The sequence below is a fragment of the Sardina pilchardus genome, chromosome 23 (assembly GCF_963854185.1).
Source record: "Sardina pilchardus chromosome 23, fSarPil1.1, whole genome shotgun sequence".
NCBI lineage: Eukaryota > Metazoa > Chordata > Actinopteri > Clupeiformes > Clupeidae > Sardina > Sardina pilchardus.
This window is the reverse complement of record NC_085016.1, coordinates 6,826,128-6,848,731: the sequence shown is the minus strand read 5'-3', so window position 1 is coordinate 6,848,731 and position 22,604 is coordinate 6,826,128. Positions and strand designations below refer to the sequence as shown.

Below are 22,604 nucleotides of genomic sequence, written 5' to 3'. Positions count from 1 at the left end.
ATGATATGGGGTTATTTTAATTCCAAAGGCCAAGGGTTCTTTATCAGGGTGCATAGTGTCCTGGATGGATCCATTTATTTAAAATAAATAAATGAATAAAAAATCTTCCTGCCTCTATGGGAATTTTAACACATAGGGTTAACATAGGCGTTCCAATACTTATGACCCCTGTATTTGAAGGAAAACATGTATTTATTTACGATACATTATTAATTCAGAAAGATACTTCCTCTTTTTTTCATTTAAGGCATTAAGATCAATTTTCAAAAGATTATTTTATATAGTCAACTTAGCAGGTGTTCCAATACTTATGGTCGGAGGGGACTGTACATCACTTCAGTCATCATCCTCATCATCAGAAACTGGTCTTGATTCTTCAGTTTCTTCATCATCTAGTAAAGATGACAGAGTTGGCCTTCCTTTGCATCCAACTTGCACATAATCCGTGCATAACTCCTTACAGATAATGCATGACTCCGTCGCTGTCGCTGAATGACTCTGATGTCAAAAATCTAATATCTATAGACTGTGACCGTGACAATTTATGTGAACTCTTACTGAGCTCAGGACTTCACAAGTTCACATTTAAGAATGTTCACAGTACTGTAAATGCGTGTAGGTTTCCAAGAAGAAATTACAATCAAGGATTGAAATGACTAAAAAAGTAATTATTTGCATAATGAATACCTCTCGTATACTGTATGTTTATGAAATGGTACAATATTATATGCTATATGAGGTCAGCATTATATATATAATATTATGTGCTATTATATTACAAAGATTATAGAGGGAAAATTGTTATCTGATTGTTTGTCTAACTGTGCGTTCACACCAAGAGCTACCAAAGTTGCAAGATCGCTTTTGTAGCTGTAAAATGCAGCTGCTACATAATAATTATGAAGTTGCTCATGACATGAGAGATTTTAACCTTTAATTTCAATTCTCTTAACTCAATTTTTGTTAGAAAATGTAAGATAATCTGCTATTTTATATAGCTTATAATAATAATAATAATAACAATAATATATAAAATTGTATTGTATTGTGACCTTAATATCGTGTAGCCTATCGTATCGTGGATTGAGTGTATCATTACATCCCTACTTTTAACTTTTTTTAGTCGCTCTAGTCGCCCAAATTTTGCCGCTGGTCGCTTTTGTTGCTTTAGTCGCTCGTCTCCATTCAAAGTCAATTGCTTGCGGTGATTTCGCAGCTTGGTCACTCTTCGCAAGGCACGGTTACGTTATGTTCCATCTCACAATCATGTCGACTATCAAGTTTGTATGTACATTTTGTGTCATTGTCACATTAATGATCTTAATCTTGGTCAAAAACTTTAATTTTAGCAGTGTGTCAATGGTGAATTTGGATTCCTTGTATGAGAAAACATATTGCATGGTTCCATCCAGGACATATGCACCCTGATAAAGTCCCCTTGGCCTTTGGAATTAAAATAACCCCACATCATCACATACCCTTCACCATACCAATAGATTAGCATGGTTTTATTTCAGTTAGCCTATTAGCTGGTTTGAATTGCATTGAGCTCAATGAGAATGAAACCAGCTAATAGCTGAAATAAAACCATTATGATACTTATTCACAAACAAAATTGATGTCCTTAAAGGTTGGATATATCCTCATTTTTTTCCATTTAAGGCATTAAGATCAATTTCCAAAAGACGATTTTATACAGTCAACTTTAGCATGTGTTCCAATACTTATGGAGGTAACTGTATTATTATGAAATGTCTCCATTCAAGAAACTAATGATGAACTTGACTTACTTACCCTAAAAAACATATATTTTGACCTTTTAATTGCATTTGTATTAGGTTTTAAGCCTGAGATGCGGAAAAATATCCAAATACCGGCCATTTTGGACGCCATCTTGAATATCTCAGAGAGCACAAGGGGGATTCACGGGGACTTTTAGTATGTTATTCCTAAAGGTATTCTGAACATATCCTGAAAAATTCAGCTTGTTACTAATTTGTTCCGGGTTTGACCCTATTTTGAGCTAATGCTCTTGGACTATTAGATAAAAGTAAATGTCAACAATGTCACAGTTTTCTGGCCTTACCGTGCAACACTGTGCCTAAGCTAAAAAGCCCACAGGTGTTAACCCTTCAGGAGGGGAGGTTTGAACATTCTAACAGAAGATTCTATTCTGCAACAATTCCAACATTCCCGTCACAGCGAGATATCAGGATAAATGATGCCCCTTTAGGGTAGGTAACAAAACTTTATCCGGATTGAGTTGCCTACGTGGTGTTCAGTGTTTGTGAGAGCACTCTAGCACACAAAGCCTGAAACTCCCATAGCATAGTCAAACATGTTTTTAACGTGAGGGATACTGGTGTTACTGCTGAAGTCAGTGGTATCGTATAACCTGTCTCTTCTCTTTGTTTCTCTGTCTGGAGGGGTGTACAGTTTCCTGTGAAATTTGGCATGATACATTAATTTTACTCGATGAGGCGTGCTTATTCTGTGTATGTTTTGATTAGAATGGCTTAGTGTAGAAGTGACTTAAAAACACAAACCACTCAAGTGTGAAAGAAGAAGAACAAATCTTCTCATAATCATAAATGATGGTAAATGCATTTTTTTTTTGCTTTTAAATCCATCTCTGTCACTGTATGCTTATAATGTCTTGCATTGAAGGGCCCCACTGATTGCAGGAGTTCTGCAGACATGGAGGATGTTTGTTCTCCTACAGGAAAACTTTAGGGTTCAATTCACCCTCTGTGTTTCACATTTTTATTGGCTGATGTAACAGATTCTAGGAGCTCGGACGGCACCTACAAAAGGAGCAGTATGAGAAGTCGGGTAGAACTCCTGCGCACGCGCCTGCACACACACACACACACACACACACACACACACAAGCAAGCTTATACACACAGTTTCCTTTCTGTTGCTAGACTAGTTTTGTAGGTAAAAAATTAACCAAAACATGCTGTATAAATGTAAAATCACCTCCTTCCTTTTTTTTTTTTTAAAGACATAGGCATAGTCAGTGTGCAATCACACACACACACACACACACACACACACTCACGCACAACCATCCCCTCCCCCACCCTGTGACTGGCCCACATCTGGTTGCGGTTATGGTTCTGTGAGGTATCCCAGGCAGGGTAACTGGATCCCCCCTCTGGGCCTCCGTTCTGCCCCAGACCCCGTAGCTCCGAGTCTAGCCCACCCCCACCCCCACCCCGAGCTCCTTCAGCCCCATCCTGCTTCGCTTCGCAGGCAGTTCTGAGCCCAGCGCCGTGGTAACGGCCGCCAGAGAGGTGATGAGTCTGGTCCAAACACCACCCTGTTCTGGGGGCTGCCAGAGGGGGGATGGGAGGAGCGCAGCGCAGGGCTGTTGGTTCTGTTGTTCAATCCACAAATCATAGAGCTGTCATCTCTAGTTATTCACTACCTTTTTCTCACAGTGGAACCCTCCTATCATCTCCACCCCCCTCTCTCTCTCTCTCTCTCTCTCTCTCACACACACACACACACACACACACACACACACACACACTAGCCTACTCATTCCATTAGTGTTTCCGTTTCTCCCTCAGCCGTGGTCTTTTGTTCTTTTCAACTCATCCATAGGCTGCTATCTGGATGGAATCAGACACCAGGTAACCTAAATGAGAACTCAACCACACAGCATTCAACTATTTAAGCTAAAAGGTTGTGGAGACTTACACACACCCTCCACCAGTTTAATGGCCAAAAATCCCCCTCATGTAACATGAAACATGTTCCATTAAAAGGAGGTTTCAGTCAAGTCAAGCACGCTACATAAATCTTGATCTACATTACAACAGTATGGGCTCATAATAATAGAATAACTCAACCTTCCATCAACACATTCTCTTTTCGTATTTCACAGTGAGGTTTCACTGTACGTGTGAAGTACCAGAGGGTAGAAACCAGAGCCACTTTTCTGGGAAAATGAAACGGTGTTGAGATTATAGGCACTACCGCTGAGCTCTCAAGCTCGTTGTGGAATTCCTTTTTAGGTCGACTGCATCGCATATCACGTATCCTACGGAAGCTTACACATCAGCGTAGCTGCCAGTGCATTGGTCTGTGCGCGGTTGCATTGTTGTTCAACATTGCCATCTAGTGGTCACAACTAAAACATTCCTTGTCAGACCCCACACGCCTCGACAGTCTTGCTGTGTTGTCAGCGAAGGTGGTCGTCAGTATGCAGAGCAGAAAGATGTTGTGGGATATCTCTCACGTGTTCATCAACTGCAAAGAATTGGGTAAGATGATAAAGGTCGCCTGTATGTCAGAGGTCAAATATTCCAGATGCCCGCGGGTCTTTGAAGCTTCCGGTCTACTGGAATGTGAGCGCACACATTTCTCTGGCGCCTGTTAAATATCAGATTTCACTCTAAAGGAGGCCAGGGGTAGGAGTCAAAAGTAAAACATTTCAGAGATCTGTTATGGAGCTATAGGCTTGACCATTAAACTCACAACACTTTCCAGGGTTTCGACTAGCCTACATAAACGATATCAGTGGCAGGCCTAGGCTATGGAACATAAAGCCTGGCGTGAGTTCAAATGTAAGCAACACATGTTCCTGGCAGATTTTTTTTTATTATTTAGATATGATTTTAATTCAATTGCCTCCTTTATCTCTGTTTGCACCATTTTAACTCGCCTTGGCCTTGGGCCCAACAAATGCCCTCTAGGGCCTGTTCAGCAGTGATCTGATCGGAGATGAGATTAGGTCCATTTTTGAGAATGGGTTGATCAAAGTGTCAAAGTGGGGAATTACAGTAATTCTGAAATCAGATTAGGTCACATAATCATCCAATATTGGTTTTGGTCTTTGATCATTTTTCAGTATGTGTTCATTCATTTGTTCTAAACAAAATCAGGATGCGCCTGATCCCAGCAGAAGGGTGGATTTTAAGTAGGCCTAGTAAATGTGACATTCAAATTGATCTAATAATAGGCCATAACATTTTTTACATTTCACCTAGCCTATTTGCACTTGATTCACATAACTATTGCATTAATAAAGAAGACAATGTTGTTTGTTTATTTGTTGAGGGTTAGATGAGGTCTGGAGAAACTGACCATGGAAGGGGATGTATTGTTTTATTGCGCTGTTTTCTGTCTCTTCAAATGCTGCCAATTGTAACTGTTGTTCCCTACATAGCCACTAGGCTAAATCATGATATAGTCCAATTTTAATCTGGATTAGGTAATCCTAAACATTGTGTCTGGATCAGGATGGCAGAATGAAAGTGAGATGGCTTACCTGATCCTGGGATGAAACACTGGATTTCCAAATCAGAATAATTCTGATCCCGATTATTTTACATTTTTAACGACTGGGCCCAGGCCTTCCCACAATTACACTAAAGATACCAATTTTTGCACTCTGTTAAAAATGATAATCTACTTGACAAGTGTTTCAGGGTAACACTGTCTTGCAGTCCTCTTATTTCTTTGGTTTAATTTGATTTTTTTCTGTTCACCTTTAACATAACCTAATTTAATAAACACTTCTAATAGGAAGAGTCTCAAGATTAAGTGAGTGAATGCTATACATGTAGATGAACTATCCAATGGAGACAAGTTGCTATATGCATATTGAAGTCGCAATGTCCGATGTTTTCTGACACATTTTATTTATAAAACAAGACAAAAGAAAAATAATATCCATTCTATGTCCATAAAACCACCTGGATCAACTATCCTTTATAAAGAAAAATATAATACTTTAGAAACAATAGAAGTATGATGCTGCAGTAAAATTAACACACACAGATCCACCTTTACATGCCATTCAATCACGCAAACGAGAAACTTATTTTTTGGGAGTCTTCACTTCAGAGAGCTGAGAAGACACAGTGAGCATGGGGTCATTTGAAAAAGAATGGAAAGTCACACAGTTAAAAATAAATAAGCATGATTACAGGTTAAACATGCGCTGCAAGTTGATGTAGAAAATAACAACCCTGTCCTCAAAAACAATCAGTGAAAAACAACAACAACACACACAGCCAAGATTTACCGGAACACCTTTTCAATGTAAATGAAACATTTAAACATGATCAAAGTTATGTTCACAGACATGCAAGCACTTATTTGGGCTTAATAAATCATTCACTCAGACTAAATTAAACATTTAAAACACACATTCTTCAATATTTTCATTTTGATTAGAAAAAAGAAAAGAAAAGAAAAAAGGGTCTGAATAGCAATCAGTCTGTGATTGCAAAGGATTAGGGGTAAATGCACTGGTTTCCCCTTCAACATATTGCCAATGTTCAGACATCAGATATTACTCTGATTGAAGGCTCTATACATTATATTAGAGCTGACTGTAGGGACGAAGCCTGCAGATGAAAGTTCCACAACACACCTCTGTTTAGCAATAAATGTGAAGTCATCATCGCAAAGGTGTATTATGAAGCTCTTGTTATGGTGCCTACTGTTAAAGGGACACTTTACCGATTAGCATTAAGCTTTGTATCTTTAGAAAACCTGTCATGTTTTTTAATGGTCGTGCATCATTCCCTCAGTTTGCCTCGAGATGGGAGAAATACGGATTTCAATGTAACCCAGGAATAGGACTTCCTGCTTTCAATGATGTAAAATGATGATTTTTACATAATTGAAAGCAGGAAGTCCAACATTGAAATCCGTATTTCTCCCATCTCAAGGCAAACTGAGGGAATGATGCATGACCATTCAAAAACATGACTGGTTTTCTAAAGATACAAAGCTTAATGCTAATCGGTGAAGTGTCCCTTTAAGTTCATCTTCAGCACCTGATTAATGAAAAGTTTTCTGCCCGGATTCTTGCCATGTGTATGTGAAGTCACCTACAGAGCGTACATTATGCCCTTGACTTAGGGTAGGGTAGGCCTACACTTATCCCAGCTGTGCACTGGGGAAGATTGTTGACTCTAGGAGTGGTTCCTGATTAGGCTGTAGTATCAAACCCACGTCACAACAGGGTTTCAGAAGTACGTTTAGCATGGTAGGCTACACTGTGGTCTTGAGAGCTGAGCTATGAGGTGCTTACCGAGACTATGGAGACATGAGATGAAAGCTTCTTTGCACTCAGAATCAGACAGACAGCCCCCCCAACACACACACACACACACACACACACACACACACACACACACACACACACACACACACACACACACACACACACACACACACACACACACACACACACACACACACACACACACGAGTATTATGAGGGATCGTCCTGAGCTTTGGGCAGAACACAACAAGTCACTGTATCTGATCTCACTAAGCACACGTCCTGACTTGTACCCTGTATGTGAGGTACACAAGAGAGATGAGAGAAAGGGGGAAAGTGAGACGGATTGAGGAAAGAGGAAGAAGAAGAAATGAACACTGCTGAAGAGAAGGAAATGTTATCCATCCATTCACACGTTCTGGCTCAACATCATCCATTAAAACTCTGCAATCATGGTGGCAGGAGGGGATATTTTGACCCAGATGGTTGCATGATCTCCTTTCCTATCAATGGGAATAGCAAATAAAACCAGAGAATAAAGTCATACATACAAAATAAAATAAAAACAAAAACAAAAAAAGCGAGAAGGATTTTCTTCTAGTCATTCCAATGGCCACCAGTCTGTTCTTGGTACACTTCAATGACATCCTCATCTTCCATTCCAAGCTACCGAAAAAAAGTAAGAGAAGAGAGTAAATAAACAAAACTACTGCATCTATTGCCATCTTTCCCAAAACACTGTCCAGCTGTCCATGTTTCACCAGGAGCTTACCTCTTTGGGAGTCTGGTTGTCTGCAATTCTCTGTCCTTCAAAGAGAAACCTTAAGGTGTTCATAGGAACACCCTGGTGAAAGATAAAGCACAATAAATAACAGATACAAAGGTCTGATAAACGTGTAAACGTATAAACGTATAAACGTATAAACGAATGTGATTTCAGAGATGTATTGTCCAGCACCAGAAGATTCAGATTTTCAGATTTTATTAAAATGCAAACTATTATCATCTCCTACAACCGTAACATGCAATATACCTGTACCAACGTACAATAGACTTCACTCCCTCAATATACTCGATGTAAACTGTGAAGTTAGCTAATATGTGTGGTATTTAGGGGCCCTTCTAAGAAAAGCAAACACTATGCAACAATTTGCCACTCGTCATTATAATTTTCATTATCATTATCATATTATTATTATTTAAATCAGGCCACTAGTTTGGCATCATCTTCAAACTCCATTTGTTGGTATATGGGCATGTGAAAGACAGAGAAAGACAAGTGTTGTCCACACCAAGTCATCCAAGATATGCATTATGCAAGTCAGGAAAACCTTTCAATACACTAAAACTCTGTAATGCAGCACTATGCAAATGTGTCTGTACATAGTATTATTTTATGTAAACTCTACAAGCCCCAACTAATCTCTGGTATGATAAATGATTTTAGTAGTGAGTCAACTAAATCCCCAAACAGACCAGAGTTAAAGATCTGAACACAAGTCACAAGTCTGGACAGTGATCTTTCTTGTGCAAGTCTGGGTATCCCCAACAGTTTAAATAGAGCACATCTTACCTGTCTCTGGCTGTAGGATTCTTTCAGCTTCTTTAAATGTGTCGTCATCTTCACCTTGAAGTGAATTTCACTGTTGTCCTGAAAAAAATAAGGGGGATATCATTATCTGCATAAGCTGGTCTCGCAGAATTGTGACCGCAAGACATAATAGCATAGCATGGTATCTGACAGAATACATTCTTTTTTCTTCATGTACTCTGGAGACTAATACAGTAAGCAAAGTCACTTTTCCATCATAGACCTGATTAACTTACAAACAGTTGATGTTTTTTCTCTCTTCTGACTAAATTATACGTCACGATCCACACACTATTTTCTTTCTGCTCCCTAATGTAATATTGTGTGGCAATTTGACTGTTGAGAATCATGGTTTTCCTCCTTTACTTACAGTAACTAGTTTAATTCACTGTTCCCTTCCGCGAACCACCCCTATTCATTTTGACATTTCTGCCCACAAGAAATCACTTGGGCTAACATACAGCATCACACCCATAGAAAATAAGAAAGGCACCACCAAGAGGAGATGTAAAGAGGAATGCAATTAGTGTTTGACAACAGACATCCAATTCACACTGCGTGTTGAGGCACGCTCCTTTTCTGTGCCCCTCACAGTCTTACCTGGCCGATCACCTTTAATTTAATATATTCTCCATCCTTTTTCTCTCCTCCATCACTTGAAGGCTTGGTCTCCTGGAATGGCAAAAAAGGGACATTCACTCAATTGACCTTTGTTCTGATGACTACATAGTGTGAGGACAGTATACAACATTTTAGATGTATTCATCACTCAAGTGTCAAACCCAAGTCCCTGCTGCGAAGTCTTATAATAATGGTTCTGCCAGTTTTAAGGATAAAGATTATCTGGTATTGGCATACATGATATGTCAAGGAGATACCCAAAGATCCACTTGTGTGGATATCAACAATACCATCACTGACATAACACAGGATATACGTCAAGTTAGGTTAAACCTTTTAAAACCTGAAGTGACTAATGTTTTCCTTAGACAGGCATGTAACAACCAACACTCGCGCAAATTAGAATAACACAAGTGTTGCCAAACAGAATCTATCTCTACGGAATATGTCAAACATACGTACACGTACTAGCTATAATGGAAAGTAATAAAGCACAATAAACAGTCAAACAGCTAAGTTTGAAAGGCCTGTCTGCATAACTGCTGCAGTGATGCATCTTGCTAAGTAACGTTACTCAAGTGCTCACTTTTATTAGCAAATACTATGTATAATTCATATCAGTTCGCAAATGGCCTCCACTTAAGTTTGACAGTCCATGAATAAGGGAATCAAAGTCATCCAAACTTTGCCCTCGTAGCTGAGAGTGAAAGTACAGTGACTGCACAGCTGAACGAAGTAGTAAGCTAGGTAGCAAAACATTCCGCCACTTCTACATTCACTATGCAAGGGATAGCCTATGCGCTAACTAGCTTGTCTGCTAGCTAACAGGACTGAAGACTGCAATTCGGCCCATCAGCTTGTTCCGTTAGTTTATATCTACCCAATCAATAATGGAGGAAAAAGCATATTTCGCCACCAACCCCACTCACCGTATCTGACATTGTATTCCACAATGCGAGACCTTTTTGAAAGAGTTTTTATTTACAGTTCAATGATCTTGATAGGTTATCTTCACTAGCTCTACCTACACAGCCAACCCCCACAACACAGAAAGCACTGACCTTATTGGAAACAATGGGCGGGACTTCCGTTGACATAAAACCACTGAAAGTCTCCGCGAAAGCTGGTTAATGCATGATGTTTGTTTAGATCTAATGTGATTATATTACTTATGTGGTAGGCCTACAACATTTACATAATTCGACAACAATACACTGCAGTAAAATATTAATGTGTCGAAAAAATGGAAAATGGCATTTTGATGGTATTTGCCGCAGCACACTGCATCTACAATGACATGTTATTTAGCTGTAGGCTTATGATCCCCAGACCTGACGTGATTGTCACTGTAGTCCACACTCATGTTAAGCAATTTTTTTTTAACGAGATATATAGGTTTGGCTACATGAGGATTTTGAATATTCGCACCTGTCAAAGAACTCTTTATCGGTAGGCTAACCAGCTGGGAATAAAACGTTTTTATGGGACGCTAACTATAATACAATTTTTTTGTCAAGGCACTCTGGGCTACGAAACACACTTCGAGAAGATTAATCTCGAGATTATATACTGTTGCGCCTATAGTATATCCTCGAAAGACAATTTTGATTTTGTACGGAACAGTAGGCAACAGCGCGTGAACTCGAGACAGCCCCTTTAATGATTCCACCCCTGAACACCAGATGGCTACACTGCCGTAGTAAAAGACAAGCACATCCACACCAACAAAAACAAAGCAAAGAAATGTTTAAAAACTTCACGAATAGGTACAAGAAAATCTTTCCAAAAGCAAAATATTGCATTTCAGATGTAAAATGCAGTAGGCTAGTGCAATGCAGTTTCTTCATGTCCAAAATAGTGCATTACATGCATATGAACAGCAAATAATTCCTCCAATAATTCCTCAATAATTCCTCCTCGGTTATTTTGATGTCCTACTCAGAAATGCTGACTTGACACTTGACAGCTTTAAGTGTGCGCTTCAATGTAACCGTAGGCTACGTGTTTGCGTTTTTCTTCGACCACATTATGGTGTGTTAGGCTACTTGGTTTCGTATTCGTAATGCATTAGGTTTCTATTACAGAATGGCTGGATGCTGTTGCTTTGCTAAGGGTAACACTGCCCCATGTATTTCCTATGGTATTATTTATCAAACATGTTCTAAGCAGCCAATTGGATCAGATCCTCTGGATGCCATCACACGAGGGGGTCCCTCTCCTCCTGGGCCCCTGCACAAGTATTTGGGGAGACAGGGAATCATTGCCCAGTGACCTACATAGAGGACAACGGGGCAGGTTAATGATTCCATGGGTGCATAGCCTCAGTGCACTCTTTAAAGGGGAAGACCAGAGTTGACAGGCCAAAGAGTGTGTGAGCTCCTGAGAGAGAGAGAGAGTGTGTGTGTGTGTGTGTGTGGTTGTGAGTGAATGAGTCTGATTCTCCTCTCAGACGAGTAATTGTATCCTGGCTGACATGGCTAAGCTCGTGGAGTGCGTTCCCAACTTTTCAGAAGGTCGAAACAAAGAGGTGAGGTCGCTGGAGGACAGGGATGCTGATTTTGTTGTCTAATTTGGGATTTGGCAGAGTCGGATTGAGTTAAACTGCTGCTTTGGACTTTGCCATTTTTATATTCAGAGTATGATTGCCCTGATATGTGGGTATAATGTATTATGTACAATGTGTTCATTATTTTTCAAGATAGTGATAGATGTAGCCTACCATGCAAGAGTGTAGCCTACAGACAGAGCGAGAGAGAAAAGTTATGAAGAGTGATTGGTCATGGTCAAGTAATTAGCAAGTTATAATAATGTAGTAACAAAGTTCTGGTAGCCTGTGGAAGGAAAATACATGTGAAAGGTTAGTGATTCTAAAATCAGTAATATATTTCTGCAAAATAATATGAAGTGATTGACTCTGCAGGTAATTGATGCCATCTCAGAGGCCATCTCTGGTACTGAAGGATGCAGCCTGCTGGACGTGGATCCAGGCTCCTCCACAAACCGAACGGTCTACACGTTTGTGGGGTCACCCCAGGCAGTGGTGGAGGGGGCACTTAACGCAGCCCGCGTAGCATTTCAGCTCATCGACATGACCAAACACTCAGGTGACTGTCCACAACACTTCCTCTGACAGGCCAAAGTGGATGTGTGTGAGCTTCTGAGTGTGTGTGTGTGTGTGTGTGTGTGAATGAGTCTGATTCTCCTATAATGTGTCATTCGTTTTTTCGAATGATTTTGACAGGGGTTTTTGACATTCCAAAAACCGAATGACACATTAAGACAACAGTCATAAACATCAATAATGTGTCATTAATGTGTCATGTCACTCTTATGACGGTTACATGTCACCCTTATGTAGACCCCTTCAAATAAAGTGTTACCGATATTTCATATCAGATAAACACAAGGTGTTCAATTCCTTGTGCTCAACATAGGAGATTTCCCACAGTGGGCGATCAACAACCAAGCCTATTTAACGTTACGCAACGTGACACAGGATAGAACAGCAAAGCACAATTGTCTGTCAACAGACACCTACTGTATGCATCACATGTTGTACCATAGTAATTCATACAGAATTTTGCTTGTTGATAGACTGCCCTACAAAGCAAAAAAGCAGTAACTATGCAGAGTGCAAACTGAACAAAATTACCTTGAAGTTATCGTTGTTGTCCAGCCTGTAGTTGTAGGTGGATTATTGGACATGTGGAGGTTTTGTTACTTTACATTAACTTAGTTTTGGTAAAAATCAATCTTCATAACAACTTGAATGTCATGAAAATGATGATAACTAATTTTCGACCAAAAATGCAGCTACAATACTGCCTCTTTGCTTTGTAGGGCAACGTAGTGCCTGCCATTTAAATGAGGGCCCCTTATGTCTTGTATAGAGCACACAGGGTATCGCGCCTTATGTCTAGTAAACGGATGAATGTTTTTGCAGGGGAGCATCCACGCACTGGGGCCATGGACGTGTGTCCCTTCATCCCTGTTCAGAATGTCACCATGGACGACTGTGTCACCTGTGCCAACCTATTTGCTCAGAGATTGTCAGATGCTCTACACATCCCTGGTGAGGTTTACCTTTCCTTTTTGTGTGTGTACAGATGTCACATAATAGGCTTGATGACTGTATGTAATGATGGAAAGCAATTTTGAGCTTCATGACTATGTACAGTACATGCAAATGTTGGGGTGTATGTTCCCTTTGCTGTTTGTGTTTGTGTAGAAGTTAGTGTGTGTCCCAGTTTTGCTGTATAGCTGTTGGGTTGTTTATTAGCTAATTCCTATGCCACATGTTTTGTCTATATCACAGTGTATCTGTATGGAGCAGCTGCTCGTCAGCAGAACAGGACATCCCTGCCTGCGGTGCGCGCGGGAGAGTACGAAGCACTACCAGAGAAGGTGTCTGTTGCACATATTACATAGACCTGGTCCTAGATAGGTCCTGTACAGTACATAACAGTACATAAGCCTAGTCCTATAGACTACAAGAAAACTTCACCGAAAGTCTCCACTGACATAACATATATTCTTGGATTAGGTGTAATCAATGTGTCCATATTCCATTTTGTAACATTATTAAAATGTCTTAAGTGATATTTTGAGATATGTGATGGTATCTGGGAAAACCCATCACATGGTGAAATAAAAAATCCTTGATTTCTGCACTGTTTCAACCCACTCTGGCGAAATTTTACCAATTTAATTCCAAGTCAAGTAAGATTCTAATACCATTCTAACAACACTCTGGATACCGTCCCCTAGCAACATCCTGGATATTACTGGGATGGTATCAGAATCGTAAATTGGTGAAATTTCACCATGGGATGGGTTTTCCCAGATCCCATCACACACACACACACACACACACACACACACACACACACACGTATATTGATTCCACATGTCATGTGCGTTCTCCAGTTGAAGAAGAGCGAGTGGGCCCCTGACTATGGCCCTGCCACATTCGTGCCCTCCTGGGGAGCCACAGTGACGGGTGCCCGCAAGTTCCTCATCGCCTTCAACATTAACCTGCTCAGCACCAAGGAGCAGGCCCACCGCATTGCCCTGAACGTCCGGGAGCAGGGTAGAGGCAAGGATCAGGTAACCTGGACTCTTCTCACGTTACTTCATAACGTATTATGTAGAGTGTGCCAGCAGTGGGTGTTTTTGGGGGCTGTGTTTTCTGCTTTTTGAACCCTTGCTGTCTTGTTTGTACTTGGCTGTGCTTTGAACCTTGCGTCAAGAGGTCTCTGTTTGCTTTGAAGCTTTTGAGAGAATTGGAGATTAACTTTGAAGAGAGAGAGAAAGTGCTTTGTCCTGTTTTGAGTAACTGTGTGGTTATGCTCACATTGGAGCAGAGATGTGACAAACTAATAATGCTGCCAGTTGAGCGAAGTGAATTTGACGTTTATCTCATGAAACAGTAACAGATCACAGGGTACACTGCAGCTGAAAATAAATATTAAGAACCCTCATTTAAATGATAGGGCGTGTAAACTGTGTAAAGTCAATGAGCAAAAGTGTCTTGCACATGGACCGAAGATATTGTGTGGATGTGGGAGCACTGAGTTGACCCACCAGTGATCTTGCTCACGGTATTAGTTTAGCAAATAGAATTAGTTTTATTAGCTGTAGTTAAATTTTAGTATATTACCCGCCAGGATTCAGGCTAATAACACCCTATGGTACACTGCAATCCTGAAGATTGTGCCAGAGGGAGCTCTTATGGACATGATCTTTGTGTGATATTTCACTAAATGTATTATGCATTTAGTAATGACCTGAAGGACTGATGTAATAACTATGCTTAATTGAAATGGTAGTTAGTCAGTCTAGTGCCATCTTGACTCAACGTCTGACTGGGGGCATTGGTGTTGCAGCCAGGTCTTCTGAAGAAGGTGCAGGGGATGGGCTGGTTCCTGGAGGAAGCCAACCTCGCCCAGGTGTCCACCAACATCCTGGACTTTGAGCTGACCCCGCTTCACACAGTATATGAGGAAATCTGCAAGGATGCGCAGGTAAGAAGGATCTGAATGGGTGTATTGAAGCAGTGGTGACATCACAGACTGACAATCTATCGACCCGAGTTACATTCCCGCCTTTGTGTGTCCCTTTGAATAAAAGTGTTTGCTAAATGGCCCCAGCCGTGGCGCAACTGGCTGGGGCACCTGCACCGCACGCCGGCGACCCAGGTTCGATTCCCGCCCCGTGGTCCTTTCCAGATCCCACCCCAAAACTCTCTCCCACACACTTCCTGTCTCTCTCAACTATCCTATCATTAAAGGCATAAAAAAAAAAATACTTAAAAGTGTTTGCTTAATTGCCTAATGTAGGATGTAAAAAACATGACGTGCCTCTGAGGTGATGGTGAATTCTCTCTGTGTCCTTCTCTTATAGAATCTGAATCTGCCGGTGGTGGGATCACAGATAGTGGGCCTGATTCCTCTCCAAGCAGTGTTGGACTGCGCCGATTTCTACATTCAGAAGGAGAAGCTGTTCGTTGTAGAGGAGGAGCACAAAGTGCGGCTGGTGAGTAACCTGGAGGACGCACAACAAGCACTGGTGTCATTGGCCGATGGGGGAAAACGCCCCCTGGGGAAACAACAAAAAGTGATGTCACTAGCTAATGGGGAAGAATGGGGACATATCAGGCAGTAATTTCATTGGCTGATGAGTCAACGCCCTTTTGTGACATCACAACAAACTGTGATGTCATAAACTCATGGTAAAAAAAACAAATGCCTTTAACTTCTGAAATGAAACAACTTGTTTTTTATAAAAAAAACCCTGATCTTTGTATCGGCTCCTGAATACACAATGATGTGTACATACAATCTCTCAGACTAACCTCTGCTTGTGACCTTTTCACACCTCTAAGCCTCTACACAGACTAGAATAGAATAGAATAGAATATATACTTTTTTGATCCCGTGAGGGAAATTCAGTTCTCTGCATTTAACCCAATTTAACAGAATTAGTGAACACACAGCACACAGTGAACACACAGTGAGGTGAATCACACAACCCAGAGCAGTGAGCTGCCTGCCCAACCAGCGGCGCTCGGGGAGCAGTGAGGGGTTAGGTGCCTTGCTCAAGGGCACTTCAGCCGTGGTGGACTGGTCGGGGATCGAACTGGCAACCCTCCGGTTACAAGCCCGATGCGCTAACCAGTACACCACGGCTGACTAGTGGTAGTTCATAGCGCCTGAAACATCCGTCAACTCAAGATCCATGAACAACATGCAGAATTTACTTTGTTGACACAGTATTAAGATAATAGTGAAATGAAATGTGTGTGAGGAGATGATAAAATATGATGCATTTTCCAAACATCTTTGAAAAACAGACTGCACATATTTGAGAGGAGTTACCTTTATGTCCTGCTAAAGTTAAGTCATATGACAGGAAAGGCAGTAAGTAGATTTGACACTGGAAAAGGTATTTCTGGCTCACAAATAGGAAATCATTTGTAGTATATAGTGCTGAAGGTCTAAACTGAAGCAGCGCCATATTGAAAGATGCTAATTAGGGACATCTGCTGATGAATGATGAATTGCTGGTGAATGGGCGGTGGTAACGTAGCCTAGTTGCTAAGGAGCTGGGCTAGCATGCAGTAGCCTGACAAGTCTGGGGTTCAATTCCCAGCTTCCACTGTTGTGCCCTTGAGCAGGGAACTTAACTCCGAGTTGCTCTCGGGGGAATGGCAGATGGGGGGATGGGTTGTAATATAACTGACATGTAAGCTCAAATAAAAGTAAATATTTAAGAATGGAGTGACTTACCCGTAATTTCCTGACTATTAGCCGCGACTTATACATTGATTTTGCAAAGTTTCTTCAGCTATGAGGTTGATACAGGGGGGCAGTTAATATGGTGTTAATATGGTTTTGTTTCTTTTAACTTGCATAAAACACTGTCCTGCGGCTTATACACAATGTGGCTTATATACGGGAAATAACTGTAGTTTCATTTTCTGATTCTGACATGTAAGTGGCTTTGGATAAGAGCGTCTGCTAAGTAAATGAATGTAGATGAATGAATGGCTGAGGTGTCCTCTCCCTCTTCTCTAGGTGATCAGCAAGCTGGGCCTGGACTCCCTGGGGCCTTTTGTACCCAAAGAGAGAATCATTGAGTGAGTGTGTACCATTAACTTGGCTCTCTCAGAAACGAGTGTGTAAAGTACAAAGCCGTTACACTATGTACATGCACATGCAATGAGAAGTAGAAAAGAAAACAAGGCTATGGATATTATAAAACTCTGAATAAAAACAAGATACTGAAACTACGTAAAGAACAAAATGCAAAATAGATATATAATGCACAGTAAATATCCACACTCAAACACCACCATGCCTTGTTTTCTCAATTAAGCCAAATTGATGAATTGACCTCTGATAAGTTTAGTTGAGGACCTGTTGTCATGGCTGCTGGATCTGTCAGGTACATGGTGAAGGACAGTGAGGAGGACGGTCGTCTGGTGTCTCAATCCCTCCAGCAGTTTGTGCACAGCGTGGGGGCCAGGACTGCTGCCCCGGGGGGCGGATCCGTCTCTGCTGCCATTGCCGCCATGGTAAAGACCCACGACCCAACATCAAGTATTGCCCTTGTTCAGGGTAGCATTCCACTCACTGATAAAGGCTGCATCTATGCCATTGCCAACATCGACACAATAGACCTTGTGAATTTAAGGATAGCACTCACAGTTCAGAACACGTCAACACAAACCTTATGGGATGCAACAGTATGTTCTAAGAGTAAAATGTGTTAGCTGTCTGAATGTTCCTCTATTTATTACTTATTACTTACATGTGTATTACATGAAAAAAAAGTTCTGTGTTGTTACAGTGTTGTTTGACCTTGACATTGACCTGACACATATGTGCCTCTCATTTGATCTTTTATACACCCTCCCTTCCGTCCTCGGTCCTCGTCCTCACTGATCTAGATAAAGAATGATGGGGCGGCAACAATGGGATAGTCTATCCAGTGTTAGTTATAGATCAGTGGGAACGAGTCTAGAGGACCGAGCATCGAGGATTGAGGAGAGAGTTTGAGAGCCACCCCTTGTGTGTGTCCTTGTGCTGGTGCAGGGGGCAGCTCTGGGTGCCATGGTGGGGCAGATGACCTACGGGAAGAGGCAGTTTGAGAACCTGGATGCGGTGATGAGGCAGCTGATCCCGCCGTTCCACCAGGCCATGAACGAGCTGCTGGAGATGGTGGACGCAGACTCCTCCGCCTTCAACTCCTACATGGTGAGTGGGGCTGTGCAGTTTAATGATTCCTTTGACTCCTTTAGTGGCGTTAGAGCATACTGTCTCTCAGATTATCAGATGACATGACTCCTCTGGTGGCGGTAGAGCATACTGTCTCTCAGATTATCAGATGACATGACTCCTTTAGTGGCGTTAGAGCATACTCTCTCAGATTATCAGATGACATGACTCCTCTGGTGGCGTTAGAGCATACTGTCTCTCAGATTATCAGATGACATGACTCCTTTAGTGGCGTTAGAGCATACCGTCTCTCAGATTATCAGATGACATGACTCCTTTAGTGGCGTTAGAGCATACTGTCTCTCAGATTATCAGATGACATGACTGCTTTAGTGGTGATATAGAGCATACCGTCTCTTAGAATATCAGGTGACATGCATGATTTGGTCTTTTGATCTCCTAATTTGAGAAGGATCACTATCACTGGTTTGCTAAATTAGACTCTGGCAAAGTCTATCTGTTAAAAACAGACCTGTCTTCTAGTTATTCCACCTTAAGTCTTTTATGTTAATTATTCTTTATTGCTTTCTTTTTATTTTTTATTTTATTATTATTACTATTATTATTATTATTACTCTTTGCTCATCTATGCTTTTATCTGGTATTACTGTGTGTTTTTTGTTTATGTAAAGCACATTGAATGACCTCTGTGTATGAAATGCGCTATATAAATAAACTTGACTTGACTTGATGAAAGTTCATGATAAAATGTCACCTACTTGGAGTCCCTCCACTTATTTGGACTTTTTTTCTTCACTTCAGACAGCTCTGAAAATGCCAAAGAGTAACCCAGAGGAAGTGAAAAGGTAAATATGATGGAGACTGCATGATAACCAATGATTTGCAAATAAAGATATCAAAGATACCAAGATAGCATTTTTATGATTTAACTAAAATACATGTAATGTTTTTTTTTTTATTGCTTCAATTATGTAATTATTGAATCTCTATTATGGCTGCTCTGATCTTGCTACTCAAATCATGGCTAAGTCAGTGCAAGAGTTGGACATTCTTTGGGTAAATTAGGCACTTCATAAAGCATAACATAATGCTTTATCACAGACTTACGAAACTTATGAGAAATAAGAAAGGTGAGAATCTATCTTTTTGTTGAGATACAATTTTATGGCTTACCATTGCCTCTATTCCAATTTGCATATTATGATGTGTATAGTTACATTGTTGTGCAATGCAGTGCTATGCTATATGTACTGAAACCAGTAAAACAGACTATGCAAGACAGCAAAAGGGTGTGAGGGGGAGAAAGTATCTATTTTCCGTTGATGACTTGGAGAGGAGTGGAGACTTTGCGGATTAAACGGGATCGTAAGACTCGTCTTTAGTGACTCACACTCTCCTAGTCCCATTGTGAGGAATTCAAACTGTCACACGCAACGAAAGCCATCCTGGCACCTAATTAAATCTGTATGTGTAATGCAGGAAAACCTGTTGGATGTTCACAGCTATCTGGAGAATGTGCTTCTTAGACGAGGCAACACAATGCAACACTAAGACTCACATATCCACCGATTTGTTCCCCCTTGCTTCGCCATACCCGACAGGCTTCTGTTGCTCAGTGTTAGGTGGTAATAGAGACATATCCACAGTCAGAGCATCAGTTTTTTTCTAGAATGGCTGAAGAACAATACAAGCTTATATAAAACAATAACATAATAACAATAAACAGCTTATATAAACAATACTTGCAGTTGCATATTCAGTAGCACATTAAAAGAAACAATATACTTTTGCATGCAGCATTCATAGTGTCAAGGTCATAAATAATCTATCCTCTTTTCTTAGAGGCCAGATGTAAAACATTGTTGCATGTTCAAAATCAAACCTTTAACCCCTACCATTGGCTGCTTTCAGACCTAGTGTAAGTCTGCATACACTGTGGATGTCTAGCAGTTGGGCCCTATATCTGAACAACATAACCAGCGATTTGGAATTCCGAACATAGCCGGCTACACTACTACTCCCCTCCTAGTATTTCTGACAGACATTATGCAAATGAGCTAGTGCCTGAATAAAGCAAATAACATGCAGAGATTCTGTTCATGTGCGTTTTCTACCACGTTCAACCACGCGGAGATTCTGCTATTGTGCGTCGGTGTCGTTCACATACATGATTGATTAATGTCACCATGATTAATGACACCAGTATTGTATCTGAATCACCCGAAGGGTGGGACCTCCGTTTGACAAAGCTCCGTATGTACTGCGGAGGATTATGTCTAAAAGCAGCTATTGTTCATATTTTGTACAGTCTCTTTCCCCCCAAACTAACCCCCTCTGCCCCCTCGGGTTTTGTTCAGGAGGGAGGAGGCGATGCAGGAGGGCTTGAAGAAAGCGGTCGGGGTGCCCTTGGGTCTGGCCGAGAAGGTCACTCTGCTGTGGCCGTCGCTCAAAGAGATGGTCCTCCATGGAAACGTTGCCTGCAAGTCAGATGCCCAGGTGAGTAGCAGAGGCACGGTTGGCCAACAGAGACAGGTGAAGCAGAAAGACACACAGTCTCATCTACCTTTCACAGGTGGGGAACATCCCTCATCACAACCTGTGCGTTAGAACTGTCAGCATCACAGACAACATCAGAAACTCCAGCAGGCTGATTGGAACCCTAATGTTAGAACTGTCAGTGTAGCAGAACATAGAATCAGAAGCTTCAACAGTGTCATCAGAACCCAAATGTTAGAACCAGAGCCATATAAAGAGAGAGTTGCGACAACCCGGGTACAGAAAATTCGGTTTGTGACGTGGTTCGTGTAACTTCAAGTAGTTCAAATAGTTCCCGGAAGCGATTTTGACTGTTCGTTAGAATCATAAAATAACCGTCTTTTACTGTCTGTTAACGAGTGTTCGATCCTAACTTCCGGGAACTATTGTTGAGAAAATATGGAACATTAGCGTCAATGGAGTTGTCGCAACTCTCTCTTTATATGGCTCTGGTTAGAACTATTGGAACTGCAGTGCATAGTGACACTCAGAGTAAACAGAGCCCAAAGGCTAGAACTGTTGGCATAACAGACATACTACAAACTCAAGCAGCATCCCGATGATTGGCTTTGGATACATGCCACAAGATTAAGCAATGCGGGGCTATAAATAAGTACATTTATTTTCTTAACTGCAAGAGGTGTGCATGTCACATCACCCATCTAAGGTGCTTTTCAGACGGCAAGCAGTCCCCATTCTCGGCCCGCACCCTCCCACCCCAACTGCCATGTGAAAGACAACTCAAAGTTGAAGTGCCCGCACTGCCACCTCAGAAGCTGAACATTTTTTTATCTTGAAGGCAGGCGGGCAAGAATGTAGGAACTGTGCCCTCGGAACTGTGCCCGCCCACCATAGTGCCACTCAAATCGCCCGCTTGCCCGCTTTTCCTGCCTTGCCTGCCTCGTTAAAATTGAATTGAATACTAATGGGTGTCACTTCTCATGTGAAAAGCCCTTCATACTTATGTTCATGATTTATGCGTTTGTGGTTTGTGTGTTTACGTGGTGAATAGGTAGCAGCTAAGGCCCTGGAGACAGCTGTGTTTGGAGCCTACTTCAACGTCATCATTAACCTGAAAGACATCACAGACAAGTCCTTCAAAAGTGCTGTAAGTCTGCAATATTTTAGTACAAGAAAAAAATAAGAAAAACACCCTTGTTTTCAAAACAATAGACAGTGTCAGCCAACTCTGATGAAGGAAAAAAGATATAGAGAAGATGTAAGCACACAAATGTATCTTTTTGTAAGTCACATTGGACTAAATATGTCACACTTGCTAAATACAGTAAATAAATGTGAATGCAAACTCCACTCATCTCCTTGTTCTTGCCCCTCTGTGTCCACAGACCCAGCAGAGAGCCACGGCGCTGCTCGAGGAGGCCAAAGCGAGCGTCCACGCCGTCCTGGAGGCTGCAGACACAAGGCAGTAGCGAGGCTGCGGCCAGGACCTGAGATTGGCCCCAACACTGGCCCCTGACTCTGGGCCCATGGCCACACAAACACCCTTTTCACTTGCTCAATTAAACATCATCACTCGTGTTACAGCTCACGGCTATGTGTCATCGCTTTGTTTCGCATTGTGTGTCAA

At 41.4% G+C, this 22,604-nt stretch overlaps 2 protein-coding genes across 2 annotated transcripts; one reads left to right on the top strand and one right to left on the bottom strand.

The window, feature by feature from the left end:
- Positions 1–5,630: 5,630 nt before the first annotated feature.
- sumo1 (small ubiquitin like modifier 1) lies at positions 5,631–10,294 on the bottom strand. The gene is made up of 5 exons (XM_062527954.1): positions 10,172–10,294; positions 9,222–9,293; positions 8,604–8,681; positions 7,803–7,874; positions 5,631–7,696 (listed from the first exon to the last, which is right to left on the bottom strand). The coding sequence occupies exons 1-5, from the start codon at positions 10,181–10,183 to the stop codon at positions 7,628–7,630; spliced, it is 303 nt and encodes a 100-aa protein (XP_062383938.1). The 5' UTR covers positions 10,184–10,294; the 3' UTR covers positions 5,631–7,627.
- A 1,294-nt stretch (positions 10,295–11,588) lies between these two features.
- On the top strand, positions 11,589–22,565 carry ftcd (formimidoyltransferase cyclodeaminase). Its single transcript, XM_062528384.1, has 14 exons — positions 11,589–11,769; positions 12,163–12,346; positions 13,186–13,314; positions 13,558–13,646; positions 14,169–14,348; positions 15,128–15,265; positions 15,645–15,776; positions 17,318–17,379; positions 17,688–17,817; positions 18,338–18,499; positions 19,283–19,326; positions 20,839–20,977; positions 22,029–22,124; positions 22,363–22,565. The coding sequence occupies exons 1-14, from the start codon at positions 11,716–11,718 to the stop codon at positions 22,444–22,446; spliced, it is 1,623 nt and encodes a 540-aa protein (XP_062384368.1). The 5' UTR covers positions 11,589–11,715; the 3' UTR covers positions 22,447–22,565.
- Positions 22,566–22,604: the final 39 nt, after the last annotated feature.

Bases quoted from the DNA above. Each gene is read 5' to 3' on its own strand.
- sumo1 (XM_062527954.1), bottom strand. The intron at 7,875-8,603 runs GTAAGATGTGCT...ATCTTTCACCAG, and splicing joins AATCCTACAGCCAGAGACAG to GGTGTTCCTATGAACACCTT. The intron at 7,697-7,802 runs GTAAGCTCCTGG...TTTTTTCGGTAG, and splicing joins ACAACCAGACTCCCAAAGAG to CTTGGAATGGAAGATGAGGA.
- ftcd (XM_062528384.1), top strand. From the start codon at position 11,716: ATGGCTAAGCTCGTGGAGTGCGTTCCCAACTTTTCAGAAGGTCGAAAC. The intron at 13,647-14,168 runs GTGTCTGTTGCA...TGCGTTCTCCAG, and splicing joins ACGAAGCACTACCAGAGAAG to TTGAAGAAGAGCGAGTGGGC. The intron at 18,500-19,282 runs GTGAGTGGGGCT...TCTTCACTTCAG, and splicing joins CCGCCTTCAACTCCTACATG to ACAGCTCTGAAAATGCCAAA.